Below are 19257 nucleotides of genomic sequence, written 5' to 3'. Positions count from 1 at the left end.
ATATTTTGTTGGTAACTTTAATGCCTCATCCTCCATATTGCTATGTTTTCAAACAGTACTGAGCTAATTTCAAATAGCATCACAATTCTACAAGTAATTTGCAAAAAAAACCCCTTTCAGTTCACCACCAAAGGTGCGGCCACTAACCTTCAGTCGTCCCAAATGAAGTACATTAGAGGGTACAGTTTTATTTAAAACCACAGCAGAGCACACAGCCTAAAACAGGCAAATTTTATTAGAATTTCTGTCTGGAGTCTTCAGTATCACACACACATACCATATTTTGTAGCATGGGATCAGCACTATTGGACATTACATTGACCTATGACCCTTACCTCCTGGATGACTCACTGTCGGAGTCTGAACTACTATCTGATTGGCTCTCTGAGTCTGATGTTTCGTGCCTTCGATGATGGCGGTGTTTTCTAGCAGGGGATTCACTGGGAGACCTGAACTCACGGCAAAAGAAGAATACAAAGAGTGAGGATAATCCTGGCATATACAGCTATCTGGTATATCCCTTGAAAAAAGTTAACCTCTGAAATCTTGCAGGTTCTGTACACAGAAATCATGTTTTGATAGACGGTATATGGAACAAACACACTCTCCCTTAGATAGATGATGAGGTTTTCAGTTTTCTTTTCCGGTAGAACATGCTCAGAGACAGATATTCTGGCTCTAAAATTTTTACAAAACTGTTTTATGGAAATAAAACTCGAAAATTCGAGTTGGTATGCAGCTTGTGTGGATTTATCTTAAAGCTTGTGTAGCAAATGCACTTTTCACCACCTTCTTTTCGTGTATAAAATCTAAAACAATATTTGCCCCATCAGACTTAGCATACGGGTAACAAGTCATCGTTGATGACACAGTCCCCACTTGTTAATGGGTACTTTGATTACATGTCCTCAGAGAGGATAGAGTCCTCTTCATTAATTGGTCTGTGATAAAATACTTTGATACAGATGGCACTCAATGGCCAAGAATGAGTTCCATGGTGATGAAAACATAAAACCAAAGTAGGCCACCATCCTAAAGTTCATAAGATGAGTCTACTAGGAATTAATCAACAGGATGTTGCAAAACATTTTTGCATACAATCCTAACACTTAACAGATTATCACTTGTACCATATTTCATAAAGTTTGATGCAGTATTTACAACACTATGAGATCAAAATCTGTATCAAGTTTCATCACATTTGACGTTGTATTAATTTGTGGCTATATCACCCTAATTAGGAAAGTTCATTACTTATGCAATTACAAATTAATTAAAATGACACTGATAAATGTCTTTTTCAATGTTAAAGCAATGTGAGCTTAACATCTGTACAAAGTTTCATGAATTTGATGCAGTATTTCTTGACATATCAGCCTATTTATGAAACTTCAATAATTGACATGTTACTGCTACATGACGTGAAACAAATTGAGGAGCATATGTATGAAATAGGTCAATGTCCTTGTACCAACTTTGAATGATACTGGTGGCAATATGTCTGAGTTATGGCTCTGTACATTAGAAAATTGTAACAAATTCACCGCCATGCAGCGATATTTGATCTTACTGTTTAAAAAATCAACATATATATGTATGACGTAAGTCAATGTACATGTACCAAGTTTGAATAAGATCAGTTGAGACTTGCCAGAGTTATGGCTCTCAACATGAAACAACCATATCGAAATTGCTACCATGTGGCCATATTGGACCATCTCGTGAAACCAATCGACATACATATGTATAAATAAGTCAATGTCCTTGTACCAACTTTGAATAAATTTGCTTGATACATGTCTGAGTTATGGTTCCGGACATGAAAAATTCGGAAAAAATGGCCACACGGCGGCCATATTGGATTGTATCACAAAACAAATCAATGTGCAATGTATGACATAGGTCGATGTCCCTGTACTAAGTTTAAATAAAATCGGTGATAAAATCAGTTGAGACGTGCCCAAGTTTTGGCTAAGGACACGAAAAAATTGTAACCAATATGGCTGCCATGCAGCCATATTGGATCATATCATGAAACAAATTGACGTACATATGTATGACATAAGTCAATGTCCTTGTACCAACTTTGAATAAAATTGGTTGAGATATGCCTGACTTATGGCTCTGTACATAAAAAAATCGTTAGAAAATGGCTGCCTGGCGGCCATATTGGATTGTATCATAAAACAAATTGACGTGCATATCTATGACATTGGTCAATGTCCTTGTACCAACTTTGAATAAAATCGGTTGAGATATGCCTGACTTATGGCTCTGTACATGAAAAAATCGTTACAAAATGGCCGCCTGGCGGCCATATTGGATCGTATCACAAAACAAATTCACGTGCATATCTATGACATTGGTCAATGTCCTTGTACTAACTTTGAATAAAATCGGTTGAAACGTGTCTGAGTTATGGCTCTGTACATGAAAAAATTGTTACAAAATGGCCGCCTGGCGGCCATATTGGATCGTATCACAAAACAAATTCACGTGCATCTGTATGACATTGGTCAATGTCCTTGTACCAACTTTGAATAAAATCAGTTGAAACATGTCTGAGTTATGGCTCTGTACATGAAAAAATTGTTAGAAAATGGCCGCCTGGCGGCCATATTGGATCGTATCACAAAACAAATTCACGTGCATATCTATGACATTGGTCAATGTCCTTGTACCAACTTTGAATAAAATCAGTTGAAACATGTCTGAGTTATGGCTCTGTACATGAAAAAATCGTAATAAAATGGCTGCCTGGCGGCCATATTGGATCGTATCACAAAACAAATTGACGTGCATCTGTATGACATATGAAGTAATTCTTGTACCAAATTTGAATGAAATCGCTCCTTGCATCTCTGAGATATCTGCGTGAACGGACGGACGCACGCACGCACGCACGCACACACGCACGGACACGACCAAACCTATAAGTCCCCCCGGACGGTGTCCGTGGGGACTAACAACCACTTTGAATTTCAAATATTTTAGATAATTTATTCATGTAATACCTATATTTGCGCTTATATTTTGAAAGCGAATGATTTAAAGTTTCGCGGAGAACAATTCAGCAAAAGTATAAAGATCGAATACATTGGTAAGAGGAAGGGTGGGAGAGGTGAGATTGAAGGCTTCAATCCTATATTGCATACATGTACTTGGTTGCACTGTACGTATTTTCCTTTCATATAAGGCGCTATAAATAAAATTTGTTGTTTGCCATCTGCGTGCTAGAAGATTTTCAGAGAAAATTAAGAAAACAAACACAATTTTAACACTATTACACATAAAAATATTATTTTTCCACAGGAAACTGATAAAAATTGAGCTTACGTTAATACACTTGTATTTTTTGTCTGAGTTTGTTCTTTTCCCTGGCTGGCTGGTAGGTTTTTCAAAAATCCAAAGACAGCAAACAAAGAATTTTCTTTCAATGGCCTAATATAGGACACCACACTTATTGATGAAAAGTTTACATCTGGAACTTCACATAAAAGTGAAAAGCTAAAAATATGAAATTCACAAAGCTGGTGCCTAGGATGAGTTACACTTAACAATCATAGCCACCATTCATCATAGTCACAGTGTTACCTATAGCACCTTTGTTTCACAGTTTATACAATAAACAATCTGTGAAAATATTCCTCTTCAGATGGAAAACTGCAGGCCGAGACATTTTTCACTGCCTGCAGCAACAAAACGTCATACATTTATTATTTTGTAATTATTCTTGCCAACTCTCCTGAGTTCACACTGGACAATAAACTGGAATTTAAAATTAAATCTACGCACCGCAAATTGAAAAATAATCAAATAACATGGAAAACTGCTTCACCTTTTGCGGTGCTTTCGTTTTTCCTTGTGTCTGCGTCTGGAGGGGCTTTGGGACCTGCAGGAAGTATACGAAAGTATTAATAAAGCCTTTCACTGATGAGTTTTGGTACGATCCTGTTGTTTCCAATGATAAAATTTGATGTCAATACCGTAGTTTGGGTGTGATAGGGTGGTATGATTCAGCTCACTCATATCACAGTGCTCCCTACCTGATACACGATTCTACCCATTTATGCAATGTACTTTCATATCAAGATTGAAAAAGTCCAGTAGCCAAGGCTGTCATCATGGGAACACAAAAAATGTAATTTAAATTTCTTATAATAATCATTACAATTCAAGAAGTGAATTATTGTGGGACTAACCACATACATCATTATGGTAATAACTCTCACAATTTGCAAGTCATAACCTAGATACACTAAAGAGTGAAAAATATAGACATGGATACACTAAGACAACTTTTTGTTGTGTACATGCAGTACATGCATGTAGTGCATGTACTCAATAGTTTTGAGTACATGCAGTACAGACACACATACAAACACATAAGGTATATGTAACCAGCACGGGAAAAACAACTATTGTTGTACTTCATAAACACAGAGGTATATATAAGAGTGCAGACTCAGATTACAAATCCCCAGAGTGAAGACCAGTCTTATCCAACGTCCAATTGTTTGAAGTCAAGGAGCACTGTATTTTTCTTGACAGAGACCAGTGAATCTGTCACTCTGTGAATCCATTACACCAAAGAAATGTCAGTAGCTGTGGTCTACCATCAAGAACTAAGGCAGTGTGTGCCAAAGTGACAGACGCTAAGACTCAAATTTTAACAATACTTTCATAAAAACAGCTGGCACGCTGCTTGTGTAAACTAATTTTGAAGCCCCAGAATTAAATAAAGTTTTCGTATTTTTTGGTGTAAATCAAACAATTATTTTGACTTTCCCCGCTTAGCGATAGGAAGTTATTGTATAATGTATGGCCCTTGGATCCTGTTATGTATAAAACACAATAAACTTATCAAATTTATTTATTTCTTTATTTACTTAAATATTTCCCAATACCATTTTATGGACAGCAGAAGGGGGTAGTGTCTGTCTTTGATTATATAAAAGCTGACACAAACCTGTGTTTCTTACGACGTTTTGAGGATTCTTCAGATCTGCATTGAAAAAGGAAGAAATAGGAAAAAAAAACAGGAAATAAAAGGAAATAAAAGAAAAAACAAACAAACCAAAAATTGTCTGTTAAAGGTATTTTTAAATTGGTGTACGTTGGAACTTTCATGATATGTGTGCAATTCTGAGGGGGAACCAATCACCGTGAACCGACAAACGACGAAAGCAGGAAGCACTCTGAGTGATTCAGAGAAAGCACAAAATAAATAAAAAAAATTAAGAGAGAGAGAGAGACAGCTAGACAACAGATGGACAGAGATAGGACGATAGAAAGACAGATACAAAGACACTTGTCAAAAGCCACAAACACTGCCTTAGCTACAGAATCAAGAGAGATGTCCCAACTCTTTTTACGATATGTGCACATTTTACCCCTTTGAATACCCAAACACCTGTCAAAAATTAAAAGCAACCCATGTTTTTTTTTTGTGGTGCCTAGCTGGTTCACCGGTTGGCAACAGTTGGCCTCTTAATAAAAAAAATACAAAACAAAACAAAACAAAACAAATTCAAATATCACATTGATGCAACACTTCTACCAACTTAGCTGCAATTAGCTCACACTTGTTACAGTAAGGTATGAACATAACTAAAAACCATCCATTTCATTAAGAAAAAATATTTTGTTTGCATGTTTCTCTCAGAAAGGAAAAATGCTGTGTGCGGATATTTTCGTGTCAACCTCTGGGCTCAGTGTTAAAATGTTAGTAAACCATGGTTACAGACAAAAGAAAATGAAACTGAACTTTGAAACGAAAAAATTATGCAATGATTTTTTTAGGAGTGCTAGTACATGCATGCAAGGGGATAGATACAATGAGCAACAGCATAGGGGTGCCAGGAAGGTGAGATTCTAGGTTTCACAAGGGAGTTCACCATCACCAGCCAGAAACAGACATGTTAGGCGGTATTCTCAGTAGGGTTAATATAAGTAGCGGTATAAGTTTGCAGCTTGGCTATAAATTGAAACTGAGGCAAAGAGTCAGGGGTTAGTATCTAAGAAAGAGGGACTTAGTCATGCAATGGGAAAAGTAGGTCAGTGCAAAGCAAAGGAAGTTAGGAGAGAGGGGGGTAGAATGGAGGAAGAATGGAAAACACGACCTCGGATTTGATGTGTTTGCACACATGTATGTGGTTGAAAAAAATAATTAAAAAAAAACTATAATTAACGGATGATCCTTCAGTTAGTAGATCACAACATTGAATGCCTTTACCTTGAGGTAGAAATAAATGCCTGCTAAAATTTAAAGACTAAGCACAAGAGAAATGAAAAGAGATATCTCTGGGTTATTTCACTCTCGGACAACAACCTTATGTCATGGCTGGTGCTCACATGGTTACTTTACACAGTGACAATTATCACTGACTTAGGGGAGCAAAGGGGGGGTTGGTTTAATACATAAATATACTGGTACACATATACTATATATGAGCGCAAAGGAAAAATTAAATATATGTAAAATGTATGACATTTATGCGATGGATAAATATGCCGTAAGAATCGAACAAAACTATCAGTAAACAGAACTGACCAGAATCTGGTTGGTGTTGATTATTGATGGAAAGAAAAAAAATCAAATCAAAAATTAAATAAAACATACTGGGCTTAAAATGATAAAACAAACTTCAACGCAAAGAACAGCTATACATGCATAGTTTGAGGTGCGTCAAGTTAATACGTTTGACCTAAATAATGAAAGTATATGACATGGAAAATTAGTACACCAGCCGAATTTCTAGCAATGTTTTTCCTGTCTTTTTCTTCTGTAATGTTGAAAGAAAGAACGCATTTTACCTTGCTTCCCTACAGATGGAGGCAAAGAAAAAGAAAGCAAAAAAGATATCATTTGCTCTAAAACCAAACACTTCTAAAATCTATGGATTGTTTGGTTTCTGCTGAAAACCTACCAAAAGGAAAACAGTGCCATCTTGTGGTAGCTTGGGGAAATTCCCCACCAGCAGGAAATTCACATCAAACTCCGCACTTTTTGTTATTACTGTATATTTCCTTCATGGACAGCGGGTACAATAAAGAAAAAAATTTTGTACCACTGTAAATTGGGTGAAATAACTGCGGAGCAGACTGCAAATGACCTGCTGATGATAGAATTATTAACCCAAACAGTGCTTACAGTCTGCTACGACCAACTTTCTTTCCCGAGTGCAAATAACTTACCGGTCACGCCTGCGCTTGTGAGATTTTTTCTTCTTCTCTTTTCTCACTGGCGACTCGCTATCAGATCTGAAAACGAAACAACTCAGTGCTTGAGTCTGGCATGGTGATTCAAAGAGACCCTACAGCATTTACAAACACCAGTTCACTTTATATGACCGGGACACAGACAGAGAGACATAGGACGCAGGGGGTGGGGGCGCGAAAGAAAAACGAAATGTCACATGCGTACTTTGTATATCAGTTGGCGCAAAAAAAAAGAAGGCCTGAAAATTTCCATCGGTCGTAATTCACAACATCACATATTAGATTCTTTAAAATATACATTATCACAAACAATGAATTGAAAATGAAGAGCAATTGAAACGACTGTCTTACGACAGTGACAGCTGGTTTTCATTTTGTTTTCTTAAACTCTTGAATCGATGTGTCAATGGTATCCTTACCTAACGCCTGGGTAGGCATTTATGTAATATGTCAAAAAATAATTTTAGTATTAATAAAAGTTCAGTTAATAAATTGTTAGAAGTAGAAGACATAACAAATAATGGGATCACAAGACGTAGCAAAAAATTGGGCTACAAATTACAACTCTATTACAAATTAAAGTCAGGGGGAATATAGAAAAACAAGTCTCACTTGTTTTCAGTTCATGCTTATCCTTAGTTGGTATACCACAAAATTTACAAAACAGCTTTTTTGTTATAGTTATGTGAGCAAATTTGTTTTGTCAGTATTTGTTTCAAAATACAGAGACAACATTTCTGGAACACCTCTGTTAAAGGAATTTGTGTTTACAATCCAACCTGAATCTTAGCGACTTGTTATTTGCATTCTTATGTGGGTAGTTTTGATGGCTTGCAAAATCACATGAAGTGACTCACATTTGGTTACACAGTGATGACACTGACAGACCCTTCTCCACGGCATCATTACGGTAACCCTTTGAGCGCCAAAGTCAATTTTAGTCACCTTTACAAAATATACCCCCGTCATATTTTTTCAGATTTTTTGCCAAAATTTTGATAAAAAACTGTAGCCATTGAAATGTGATGTCTACTTGCTCCAAAATTATCAAAAAAAATACAGAAAAATTCATAAAAATTGGTAAAATATTGCACTAAAATTTTGGTTGGAAAAATTTCAGCACTCAAAGGGTTTAATTGATTATTTTCACAATTGGAAGACGCACCTCCTTTTTCATAACATTTTTAAATGTGTAGTTTGTTTACATTTTTCACAAAGTATGATTTATTCTTTCAGGTAATATTTCTTGATACTTTGGATGTTGATACAGCATGGTACTGCTATGAACTCAAAGTTATCCATGCTGAATGTATTGTTGTTACTTCAGTACGTACACAACACAAAATCCAATTCTCATTTCTTTTGTTCTTTTTTCATACAAGCCTCAGGATGATCAATAGAAATGATTGCCCCTCGTTGACAAACCTTTGGACCCCATTCTGTCAATGGTTCATCCGTGTAAGGGAGCATATGGTCGCACTCTCCCCTTGATGATTGCCAGTAAACCCCCAATGGAATTGCAATATTTACATTTTTTGTCAATCCTGGGGCCAAATATTTGAAAAAGTACGTATCACAGTACAGATCCCACAACGTCTTCTGATTGGAAAGCAAGCTTTCTTTGCAAAAGATTTGGGTAAAGTCTCCTCGCATATATCAATGTCATGTGTAAACCAAACGATCATTCATTGACTACATCAATAATTTCACTGAATTCACTGAGTCACAAATCAATAATCAATTTAATCTTAATGATATTTGCAAATACATTTACATATATTGTAATCAGTTCATTTGCATGTTGTTTAACATTAATTCACTGTAATGTCAAGTCGCCAATATGAAACCTTTGCAGTACCTGCACAGAATGCAAATACCTAAGCTTTAGGTTGGACTGCAAATTCCCTGAAGAATAACAAAATCCCTGGCATAAATAAATATAATCTCAACCGCATGAAAGCTTTTAATAACTGCCTTACAGAATAAAGCTTCAAACTGATTGTACATTTACTGTTTTTTTAATTTTGGCAAGCTTTAATTCACACAGTTGTTACAATTAATTCTGATTTTACATTTTCCGAGAAAATGAAGTATCTTACAGTAATTGAATTATTGGATCAACACAAACATCTGTTCCGGTGTGTTTTTCTATCAAACACAACTATATTTCCGTTCAAATATTCTGATAAAATTGTACATATTTCTAATTATTTTGAAATTTCAAATCAAGATGGCCATATTTCACACAATCTGATCATGCCGAAATACTAAGAGAAATACTGGATTATTTTATGATATTATCTGTCGTGAATTAAACCTTGCCAAATTCTAGGCATATTTTCTTAAATACATTTTTTTTTCTGTTTTCTATCATGCATTCTATACAGTGTGCAAGACTCATGCCATACTTGTATTCACTAGAAAAAGTACAACTAGACAATTATCTTAGTGTAACCATCAGAGATAAATTATCATGCGTCTCTTTGGTGCATTGTCAACTTGTAACAGTATCGGACACAAAAATTTCAACGAGGGGATTATTTTTTTCCTCTCTGCAGAGCCTGATACATCCTGGGGGGTACGAGAGAGCGAGAGAAAGGAGGAGAGAGAATATGAACAAAAAATATCCACTTTGCATGAACTTTCAAAGGAGGCTTGAGAAGGGGATCGTCAATTTCTTACCTCTTCATAATCCCATTTTTCCGTTTTTTGCTGGCAAAACGACAGTCAAAGCAAATAGCATTAGGGCATGCATTACGAAAAAAATAAAAAAAACACTGACTACGAACACGGAAGAGAAAGGACAGCTGTCTGTGTTAGTTGGAATTGAACCCAAAGTGGGGAGGAAAACATGGATTTAGTGAGTACAGATTTTTCAGTGTTAGTGTTCAGAAACATGGTGGGCCTTATAATAAATAAGTTTGGAAGACTGTCCATTTTTGGGCGGAAAGAGCTGAAAAATGTATAACATCATTTTCTCTGTGTATGTGTATGTGTGCCATCAACAGTTGATACAGAAAATGCACCAGAGTATAATTACTTACCGACTGTTTCGTCCTCGGCCTGATTTCTTTTTTTTCTTTTTAGGTGGAGGTGACGGCGAGGACTCTGGGTCAGGAATTATACTGAAAGGCAAGTATTTTATGTCACTGGTGTAAAGCCATTTCTGTCTATCTCATTCAATTCACTTTGACACCTGGAGTGAATTTTTATGTAAAATTTTACACGGAATTATACTGAAAGCTAAAAATTCTGCACAAGTTGACATAAACCATAGTGGATAGTATCAGTACCGTGAGATACAGATACTGCAAATTCATGATAAAGTCTTGTAAATTTGATGAGTTCAAACTCTGGCTTTGTCAAGAATATGTTTCCTCATTTGACACACATGTATTTGACTACCATCTCAGAAACTGAAACTGTGAAAGATGTAAAAAACAAAATGATAGTCCTGGAGAGCAAAGTGAAAAAAAACCACACACGAATAGTGTAATGCATTGGGCTCTTGGCAACATCCTCTCTCATCTTGAAGAGCTCTCAAAAACAAAGTGTCAAAACCTGAAAAATCTTTGTATAAAGAAAACTAAACAACAGATTGAGCATCTGGGAGTCACAAAATAATTCTCCTTGCCTATGGCAACCCACCACGGCTAAATGGGTCAAAAACTACTCGATTTCCGTATGACAGGAAGTCCATGCACACTATACAGTGATTCAAAACACACTCTCATCGGTTCATTTGGTTGAAACGTGACTTGATTTTGCCTTTAACAATAAAACATTTTGATGATGAGTCAGAACTCTACCTGGTGTAACCAACCAGGTTGTCCAACTTTTTTTCTGATTCACATCCCAGTGTCAAATCCAATCTCATGTCTGAAGGACTGCATCATGGGTGTTCAATTATGCAAAGTATACTAATAAGTACTGTTTAAATATGCAAATATATGGTAATAAGTATTTATGGGAGAGATTTAAGAACTGTTGACCAAAACACAATTCCCAAATACAAGCAAGCTATCAATTTCATTGAAATAACGCAGTGTGAAAATACCGTCCCACAGAAAGTGCTCATTCACACACAATTTCTAAACTCTTGTACAAATACACACCTGAGATGTATTATCATAACAGTTAACATTTCATTAATGACACAAGGATGGAGGACCCCATCATGGTAAATTCTTAATAATTGTTCTGAACTTTGAAATGACAGTGCCACTTCAAGAAGTAGCCTTCATTGACGCATAAAGAATTGTAATAGAGCTTCACTGTTCTAAGCAAAGCTGTGTAAAGCAATAAATCTTAGTTCCTGTTGGGTTAAATTTATAGTTCTCTGATTCAATCAGCTCGCAAGCAAAACACATACTGGTACTGTCAGAAAAAACACACTTCTCACCACATATGTGCACAGCTGATTCACATTTAATCTCTACTTTTCAATCAGGCTGAGTGTGTCCTAACTAAATCAAAATAGAACTATATAAAAAGAAAAAAACCCTTACTTGTACTGTTTCTGTGTTTGTTCAGCTTCTTTGGCCTTAGCTCCACTGTCAAAGGAGCTTCCCTCCACGTAATTGTCGCTGATGTTGAACGCATCGCGCAACTTTGCATTCTTCTTTTCATTGGCCTCTGCCAACTGATGTGTCTCGGTAACTCTGCAAGACAAAAGAGATGACACTTTGTTATCAGTGATGATTTCAACAGGGTTTTTTGTTTCTGTCTGAATTAATTAAAACTACCAGTTGTGTCTTGATTCATGAACGGTGCCCTGCATGTTACCTGTGTCTTCTACTTATTTGTTGTGACGGAGTGATGTTCATATTTATATGAACCATCAGTGGCTACTTGTACATGAGAAATATGAAGTACACAAAAACTGCTAACAAGCAACTATTACCGTATATCTCCTGTAATCAATACACACACACACACACACACACACACACACACACACACACACACACACCGGTATATAGTATTACAAACCAAAATTCATTAATTTTCCCAAATTCAACTTACATATACTGGTAAAATACCGACACATACTGGTACATGTACATACCAGTACACGGTAAGTCACTCATATTCTGTACGATCAATTTTCATATACTGATAAGATACGTCTTTCATTCCCACAAACACATACATAGTATACATGATTTACACACCAAAATTCATTCATATTGACAATCATGCAAACTGTGGGTGTACTAATAAAAGAAACCTAACATATAACTGCATCCATCCATAAAAACCTACCGGTATACACTACCCAAGCATTGCAGTGGCATTATGGGAAGAAATGGCACAAGACTATTTGCAATTATTTCCAAAATGCTGTCTGTTCACAATCACAAACAGCCTATATGTAGCGCCAGGAGTAACAACACTCACTCCTGCCACAAGCGATAAATAAGTAAAAATTCAGACTTACACGACGGTCTCAAACTGCAAATTGCTTCAATTTCTCATGCCTTCAAAGACTGCATTTTGAAAGACTGCAATTTAAAGTTTAAATTCTTGGTAACCTTCTCACTGCCTTGAAGATAAAGTGTATTTTTCCTCTGAGGGATCCAGGATAAACTCTCTCAGAAAGACAATGCATCTATGGTCTAAACGGGAGTTGAACATATCACATGCAGTACATAAACCATCACTGCAATCACACAACAAGCGACCTAGCGGCCGATATAGCTCCGCTGTGTTTATGTACAGAATAACTATTTTTGACACATGTTGATGAGAAGGTGGAAATCTTTGATAACTCAATGCAGTCGCCAGAAAAAAGTGGCTAAAATAAGCTGCAAAAATACAAAATTGAAGATTTCATCATACTTTGAATATATCACATCCGATCATCCCTAAGAACATGTCAACCAAAGCTATCTGATGAGTAGTTTTTGAGAATAAAATATTCTGACCAAAAATGGCAACAATTGCCCCCAAAAGTAAAAATTGCAGATTTCATCATAATTTCAAAATATCACACTTAGTTATACCAAATTTCAAAGCTGTTAGACCAGTACTTTTTGAGAAACGCATTTTTTGACCAAAAATGGGAAAAATTGCCCCAAAAATTCAAAATTGCAGATGTCATCATTATTTCAATAAATATCATTTAGTTCATCTATGGAAACCTGTATACCAAATTTCAAAGCTATCAGATGAGTAGTTTTGGAAATACACATTTTTTGACCAAAAATGGCAAAAATTGCCCCAAAAATACAAAATTACAGATTTCATCAGAAATTCAATATATATTACTTAGTTCATCTATAGAAACCTGTATACCAAATTTCAAAACTATCAGACCAGTACTTTTTGAGAAATACATTTTTGACCAAAAATGGCAAAATTGCCTTAAAAATGCAAATTTGCATATTTCTGCACAATTTGAACAAATCTGAAATAGATCATCCCTAGGGACATATGTACCAAATATAAAAGCTATCTGACCAGTAGTTTTGAAGAAGAAGATTTTAAAGATTTTTTTTACCAAAAATGACAAAAATTGCCTTAAAAATACAAATATGCAAATTTCACCACCATTTGAACAAATCTGATTTAAGTCACCCTAAGCAAACTGCATATCAAATTTCAAAGCAATCGAACGAGCAGTTTCAGAGAAGAAGATTTTTTTTACCAAAAACACAAAAAAATGCCCCAAAAATACAAATATGCAAATATCACCATGATTTGAACAAACTGAAGTGAAGGTCACCCCAAGTGAACTGCATATAAAATTTCAAAGCAATTGGACTTGTGGTTTCAGAGGAGAAGGCAATTGTTGACGGACGACGGACGCCGGACGACGGACGCTGGACGCCGGACGACGACGATAATCAACCTATTTGATAAGCTCCGCGTCGCTGACAGCGGAGCTTAAAAAAAAGCTTCACTTGCAAAAAACCAATACTGGGTCACGCTAGACGGTTGGTGATTATTGTTAAAATATTCCTAGAATATTCCATTTTCATGAAATCTTTTCAAAATCTTTTACACTTCCGCAAGGTACTTAGGGTATGGCATTGGTACATGTTCATTTAAAAAAGCTCTTTATCTGGAAAAACTTTCGCACAAAATTGCCAATAAAATTGTTATCGTGATTAAAAACTGAGACTAGGCTCTTTGCGGCATGCAAGATTACAGAGTGGAACTGAAATGAGGCGTTATCGACAGAACACTGCTAAGGTGAACATGCTGCGTCAGAAAGTGATAAGAGAGCAAAGTGAAAACAGACACTTAGAACTCTCCAACACCAGCGTTCTGCATCTATCTATTTTTGGATCACTGGAACACAGTCAATCAGCCCCAATTATGGTACGCTGCAAACGACTATGACTGGGATGTTTTGTGAGACTGGAGACGCAGTGACGCACGAATCCCCTGGTGATCGTCACTGTCTTTCATATTATAGAGAACCTGTGTGTTGGAATCTGCAATGCTAGTACTTAAACTTTTTACGGCATGAATAATTCTAATTGAGCAATATTTTTTCAAATCTGTTACGTCTGTCAGAGTAACATAAAAAGTCTTTAATGCGTCTGCATGAAACGATATATACCTGAAATATACGCTTTTTCATCATTTAAATCTTGTGCAATATTTGAGGCCTGACATTCTGACATTCAAATTTTGATTACTGCTCAGTAACTTTTGTTAACTTTCCTGTCACCAAAATGACCATCTTGCTGAGAGATATAAATCTGTCATTTTCAATGATTTACCGGTATATCACTAATTAATGATGGCATTTCATTTTACAATCATCAAAATAAACGAACGTATTCACATATTTTAGAAATGATAGGATCAATGCAAGTAATACTGATCGATTTTGTGAATGTTTGGTTTTTTTCGTGGAATAAAAATTCACGTATGGAATGTGCTGTGTGTCCTATACTGACAATCTCCTGGCCAATATCTAGTACAACTGACATCATTGTTTTACTGTTTGCACATTTATGAGAACCTCTCACTGAGGTACATTTAGTTGCACCTTTTGGTACAGATAGTCAGTATACCAGTACATTTGTCAATATGAAATATCAATTTACCATACATCATTTTCAGACAATGGCAAAACAAACTAAAGCTAAAAATACTCACGCAGAAAATCATTAAGAAAACTGAAGGTCTCATCTGGGAACATGAATTACACAAATCAGTCATTTCAATAGGGAATGTTCAAACACGTTCAAGTACATATTTCCTGTGACATCTTCATATCACATTTCTGTCTGTCTGTATTTGAAAACAATACTTCATGTTTATACATGAGTGCATTCAAGAAAGACAATATCAAGATGAGTAAACTGACCAATTAGCAACCTTTTGCCATGCACATCTCTTCTGCCTTCTGACTCAACATGCATTTTGATTGGCTCAAGCTTCTGGGGTAGTACAGTAACTGTGACTGGTTCACAAAGCTGGCAGCTGCGGCCAAATATATCATTGAGTAAAACGAGAAGGGACTTACACAAAAAAATATTGTTTGGTGCAAACTATAAAACATCAACTTACATCCAAATGTGACCCAGTACGGGTACACATATAACTAGTGGCTTTTCAGTGAGAAATAAAAATCCTGGAACACAAATTTTTTTCTCCATAAAGTTTAAACTCTGATTTACAGACATGGTGAATAGAGTTTGAATGTCAATTGTTGCCGCCTTTATAAAATGTAATCAAAGAAAATAATTTCAGATCTTTTCCAAAATTTTGATCAAAAACTATAGCCAATAAATCTTGCTGTCCATCTGGTCTGCAATCGTCTAAATGATTACAAAAAATCATAAAAATTTGTAAAATTTTGCATTAAAATTTTGGTTGGAAAATATTAACAGCATTCAAAGGGTTAAGAGATTCAACTTGAAAATCTGTAAAGTTATATCACAGTAACTAGAGCTAGGGAGAAAATGACAGAGATCAGGCCTATGAATTCAAAATTCTGATTCTAAATTCACTCTTACATGCACCTTAATAATTATTCATGGCGAGTAACACATCCATTTCTGCACACTGGAATACACGTAGCCATTTTCAATAAAACACTGCATACATTTACCCACAGCTCAAGATCACACTTAAATTACCCTTTTTTGATTGCTGAAATACACTTTAATCCCACTAGCAATTTGCAAAATGCTGATTTACAACGATGTTCATTGCTTTTTCAGGTGATTTGTAATTCCTGTCAATGTCAGCTTTGTGATGCAGTGTCCATCCAGAACAAATGCTGGGCAGTTCACCAGAATTGCCCAACCGGAGTCATCTTGATTGAAGAATTGCGCTGATCATGCAGTCTTGTCGGTAACTTGCGCAGAACAGACACGAATTGTTGGAATTTCCAAAGTCATTACACGCTAGCCTCACTTTCCAGAAATTACAAAAAGACATCCATTCTGTAACACAGTCAATGATTGGTAATCACAGGCAGTTTTCACATTGGAACCAATAAATTCAAGTGAATTTGATTTGTCAATATCACACAAATTCATTTACTGCGTGAGTAAAGTGATGCTCACTTCAAATGAACTTAATTCTCAATGTCTGTTTGGACTCTTCCCTTTCCTGGTTTTATCCATCAGGAATTCACATGAAAAGACCCTGCCAATTGTACTGATACATCACAAACCACAGAAAACAGGGAAGCAATACTTTCATTTAATTCTGGTGACCAGAATTAAATTTCCCAGTTCCATGAGATGCCAATAAAACTGACTTAAAGTTTAACTGCATAAAACAACATTCTACATAAAAATCGAAAGAGGTTTCATTCCAAACTTCAAATTAATGACTACATTTTACCTGAGCCTACACCTGCACTAGGTTGCAGTTCACCTTTAGGCAGAGAGCAATTACGAGATGATAACTGATAGCTCTGTCTCTGTCATCTTCACAATTATGATCTCTCTCTCACTGTAGCTCTAAAAACTTTGAAGGTCAACATGCCACTCTCATCATAGTTCCTTTTACTACAGGGCGATATCACATCACTTTGGAACATGTGCCCTACTTCAGCATGGCTGCAGCATACAAGCTATCTCTTCCACATACTGACATGTAAATTCATCCGTCATGGTAAAATTACTCATTGCCATGGTAACACCAAATCACCCTATCAACTTGTCCATCTATCATGAACTGGATACAGGAAGCGCAGTGTCTGCATTACGGGAAGAATCTGCTGACTGCTGCACAGATAATGACATTCATAGTCCAATCAAGTTTTGCTCAGAGCTATACATCTTGATAAAGTAATAATCAGCCTTTCTGAAATACCCAACAAATGTACCCACATATACCGTACACACACACACACACACACACACACACACACACACACACACACACACACACATATATATATATTATATATATATATATATTACATTATATACATACATATATACGTAACATACATACATACATACATACATACATACATACATACATATATGCATATTTATCAAACAAAATTAGAATTTGAATACAACAAGAAATACTTCGCATTGATAAGTTTTTCACTTTACAAATTTGACGACATAATGTAACGGTACATATATAAAATTAAAGACCACGAAATTGATCAGTAAACTGTATGTCATACATGTATATAAATGTAATTCAACAATGAATTTTTATTGACAACCATTTTATCACTCTGGAATAACTGATGTTGCTGTCCATTGACAATGAATGGTTTATTGTGGTCAGTGAATGTATGGGATATTCATGTGAACAACTGTGGCCTGACCAACGTACAGCAGAGCCTGAATTTTGTTTAACAACATTCAAAAGGACAAGAATTATCATTCTTGTACTCTGTGTAGCTGTGAGCCAGGAGAGGAACTATGTGGCAAAACATTTTGAATGTAAATATTCACTGGACAAGGGACTGAAAAATTGATGCAAATAAACTGTGGATGAAGACGAGTTAACCTGTGCCCATTTGTCAACTGCTTGTACAAACTGTGTATTGAGTTTTCAGAAAGCTGGCACATATTCCACTGCGGCTTTGTCAATGTGACATATCGATCGCAGTCTCTTTTTCTTTATCGCTATTGGACTCTGTGAGAGTTAGCATTTCAGCTGGGCTAGTTTCCAGATATTATTCAATGTATGACTGATGAATGTAGCACACAACAGGGGTCGTAAATAATCTCTTCTCTTGAAATCAACAGTCTGATCAAAATCAGCTTATCCATTGTCATGACCACATCCTGTCCACTGAATTTCAGCATTGTAAAAATTTATTACTGCGGTCACACGTGATAACAATTTTATACAGTGCCGATGATTCATGATCGTATGCAAAACCACAAGGGCTATATATCTGACAATACTTTCATGTCCATGCATGCATGCATGTTGGCATGGTGATGATAAATTATATGTCGAGATTCTCTGAGGTGCATCAGATAAATCATTGAAATATTTTTTAATGATAGATTTCCACCCAGGCTTGCAGGATTACCTGTCCAGCTCTTTTCAGAATGGCACAAGATTTCCAGTTTATTCATATTTAATATTTGTACCTCGATTATGTCTTTTATCTCTCCTCCTTCACATTCTACCGTTTTTTACCCAAACCTACAGTTTTTTCCAGTCTACATCTTTGTCACTCTGTTATTTCCAACTTTACAGCAACCTTTCCCTCAAAAATCATTGCAACTTTGCGCCAGCCATCTTCTCAACCCGCTTTAACCCTTTGAGTGCTGTAATTTTTCCCACCAAAATATTTGCTGCCACATTTTACCAATTTTTTATGAATTTTTCTGAAATTTTTTGATAATTTTAGACCAAATAGACATCATGTTTTATTGGCTACAGTTTTTTATCAAAATTTTGGCAAAAAATCTGAAAAAATTGACTGTGGTATATTTTATAAAGGTGACAAAAATTGACGTTGGCACTCAAATGGTTAAAGTGTTAGTACTTCAAAAAATGTTGATACCCATGCATTTGTACTTCAAATCCAGAGAATTTTCTCTTTTTTGAAAATTCAAAATGGCCAGTCTGAAGTAC

At 35.9% G+C, this 19257-nt stretch overlaps 1 protein-coding gene across 13 annotated transcripts in view; it reads right to left on the bottom strand.

The window, feature by feature from the left end:
* Positions 1-19257, bottom strand: part of LOC139144957 (serine/arginine repetitive matrix protein 2-like) — an 84600-nt gene that overhangs the window by 6029 nt on the left and 59314 nt on the right. For 5 of the 13 annotated variants that reach the window (XM_070715804.1, XM_070715797.1, XM_070715798.1 and 2 more), the window contains 6 exons: positions 11730-11882; positions 10266-10346; positions 7198-7263; positions 4970-5005; positions 3839-3892; positions 336-449 (listed from right to left, as the gene is read on the bottom strand). In XM_070715804.1, the coding sequence (XP_070571905.1) occupies positions 336-449; positions 3839-3892; positions 4970-5005; positions 7198-7263; positions 10266-10346; positions 11730-11882 (504 nt within the window). Of the gene's footprint in view, positions 1-335; positions 450-3838; positions 3893-4969; positions 5006-7197; positions 7264-9903; positions 9934-10265; positions 10347-11729; positions 11883-19257 lie in introns of all 13 variants that reach the window. The other 8 variants (XM_070715802.1, XM_070715795.1, XM_070715796.1 and 5 more) reach the window with 5 other exon arrangements.

The sequence above is a fragment of the Ptychodera flava genome, chromosome 12 (assembly GCF_041260155.1).
Source record: "Ptychodera flava strain L36383 chromosome 12, AS_Pfla_20210202, whole genome shotgun sequence".
In the NCBI taxonomy this organism is placed as follows: domain Eukaryota; kingdom Metazoa; phylum Hemichordata; class Enteropneusta; family Ptychoderidae; genus Ptychodera; species Ptychodera flava.
This window is presented reverse-complemented; position numbering and strand designations above follow the sequence as displayed.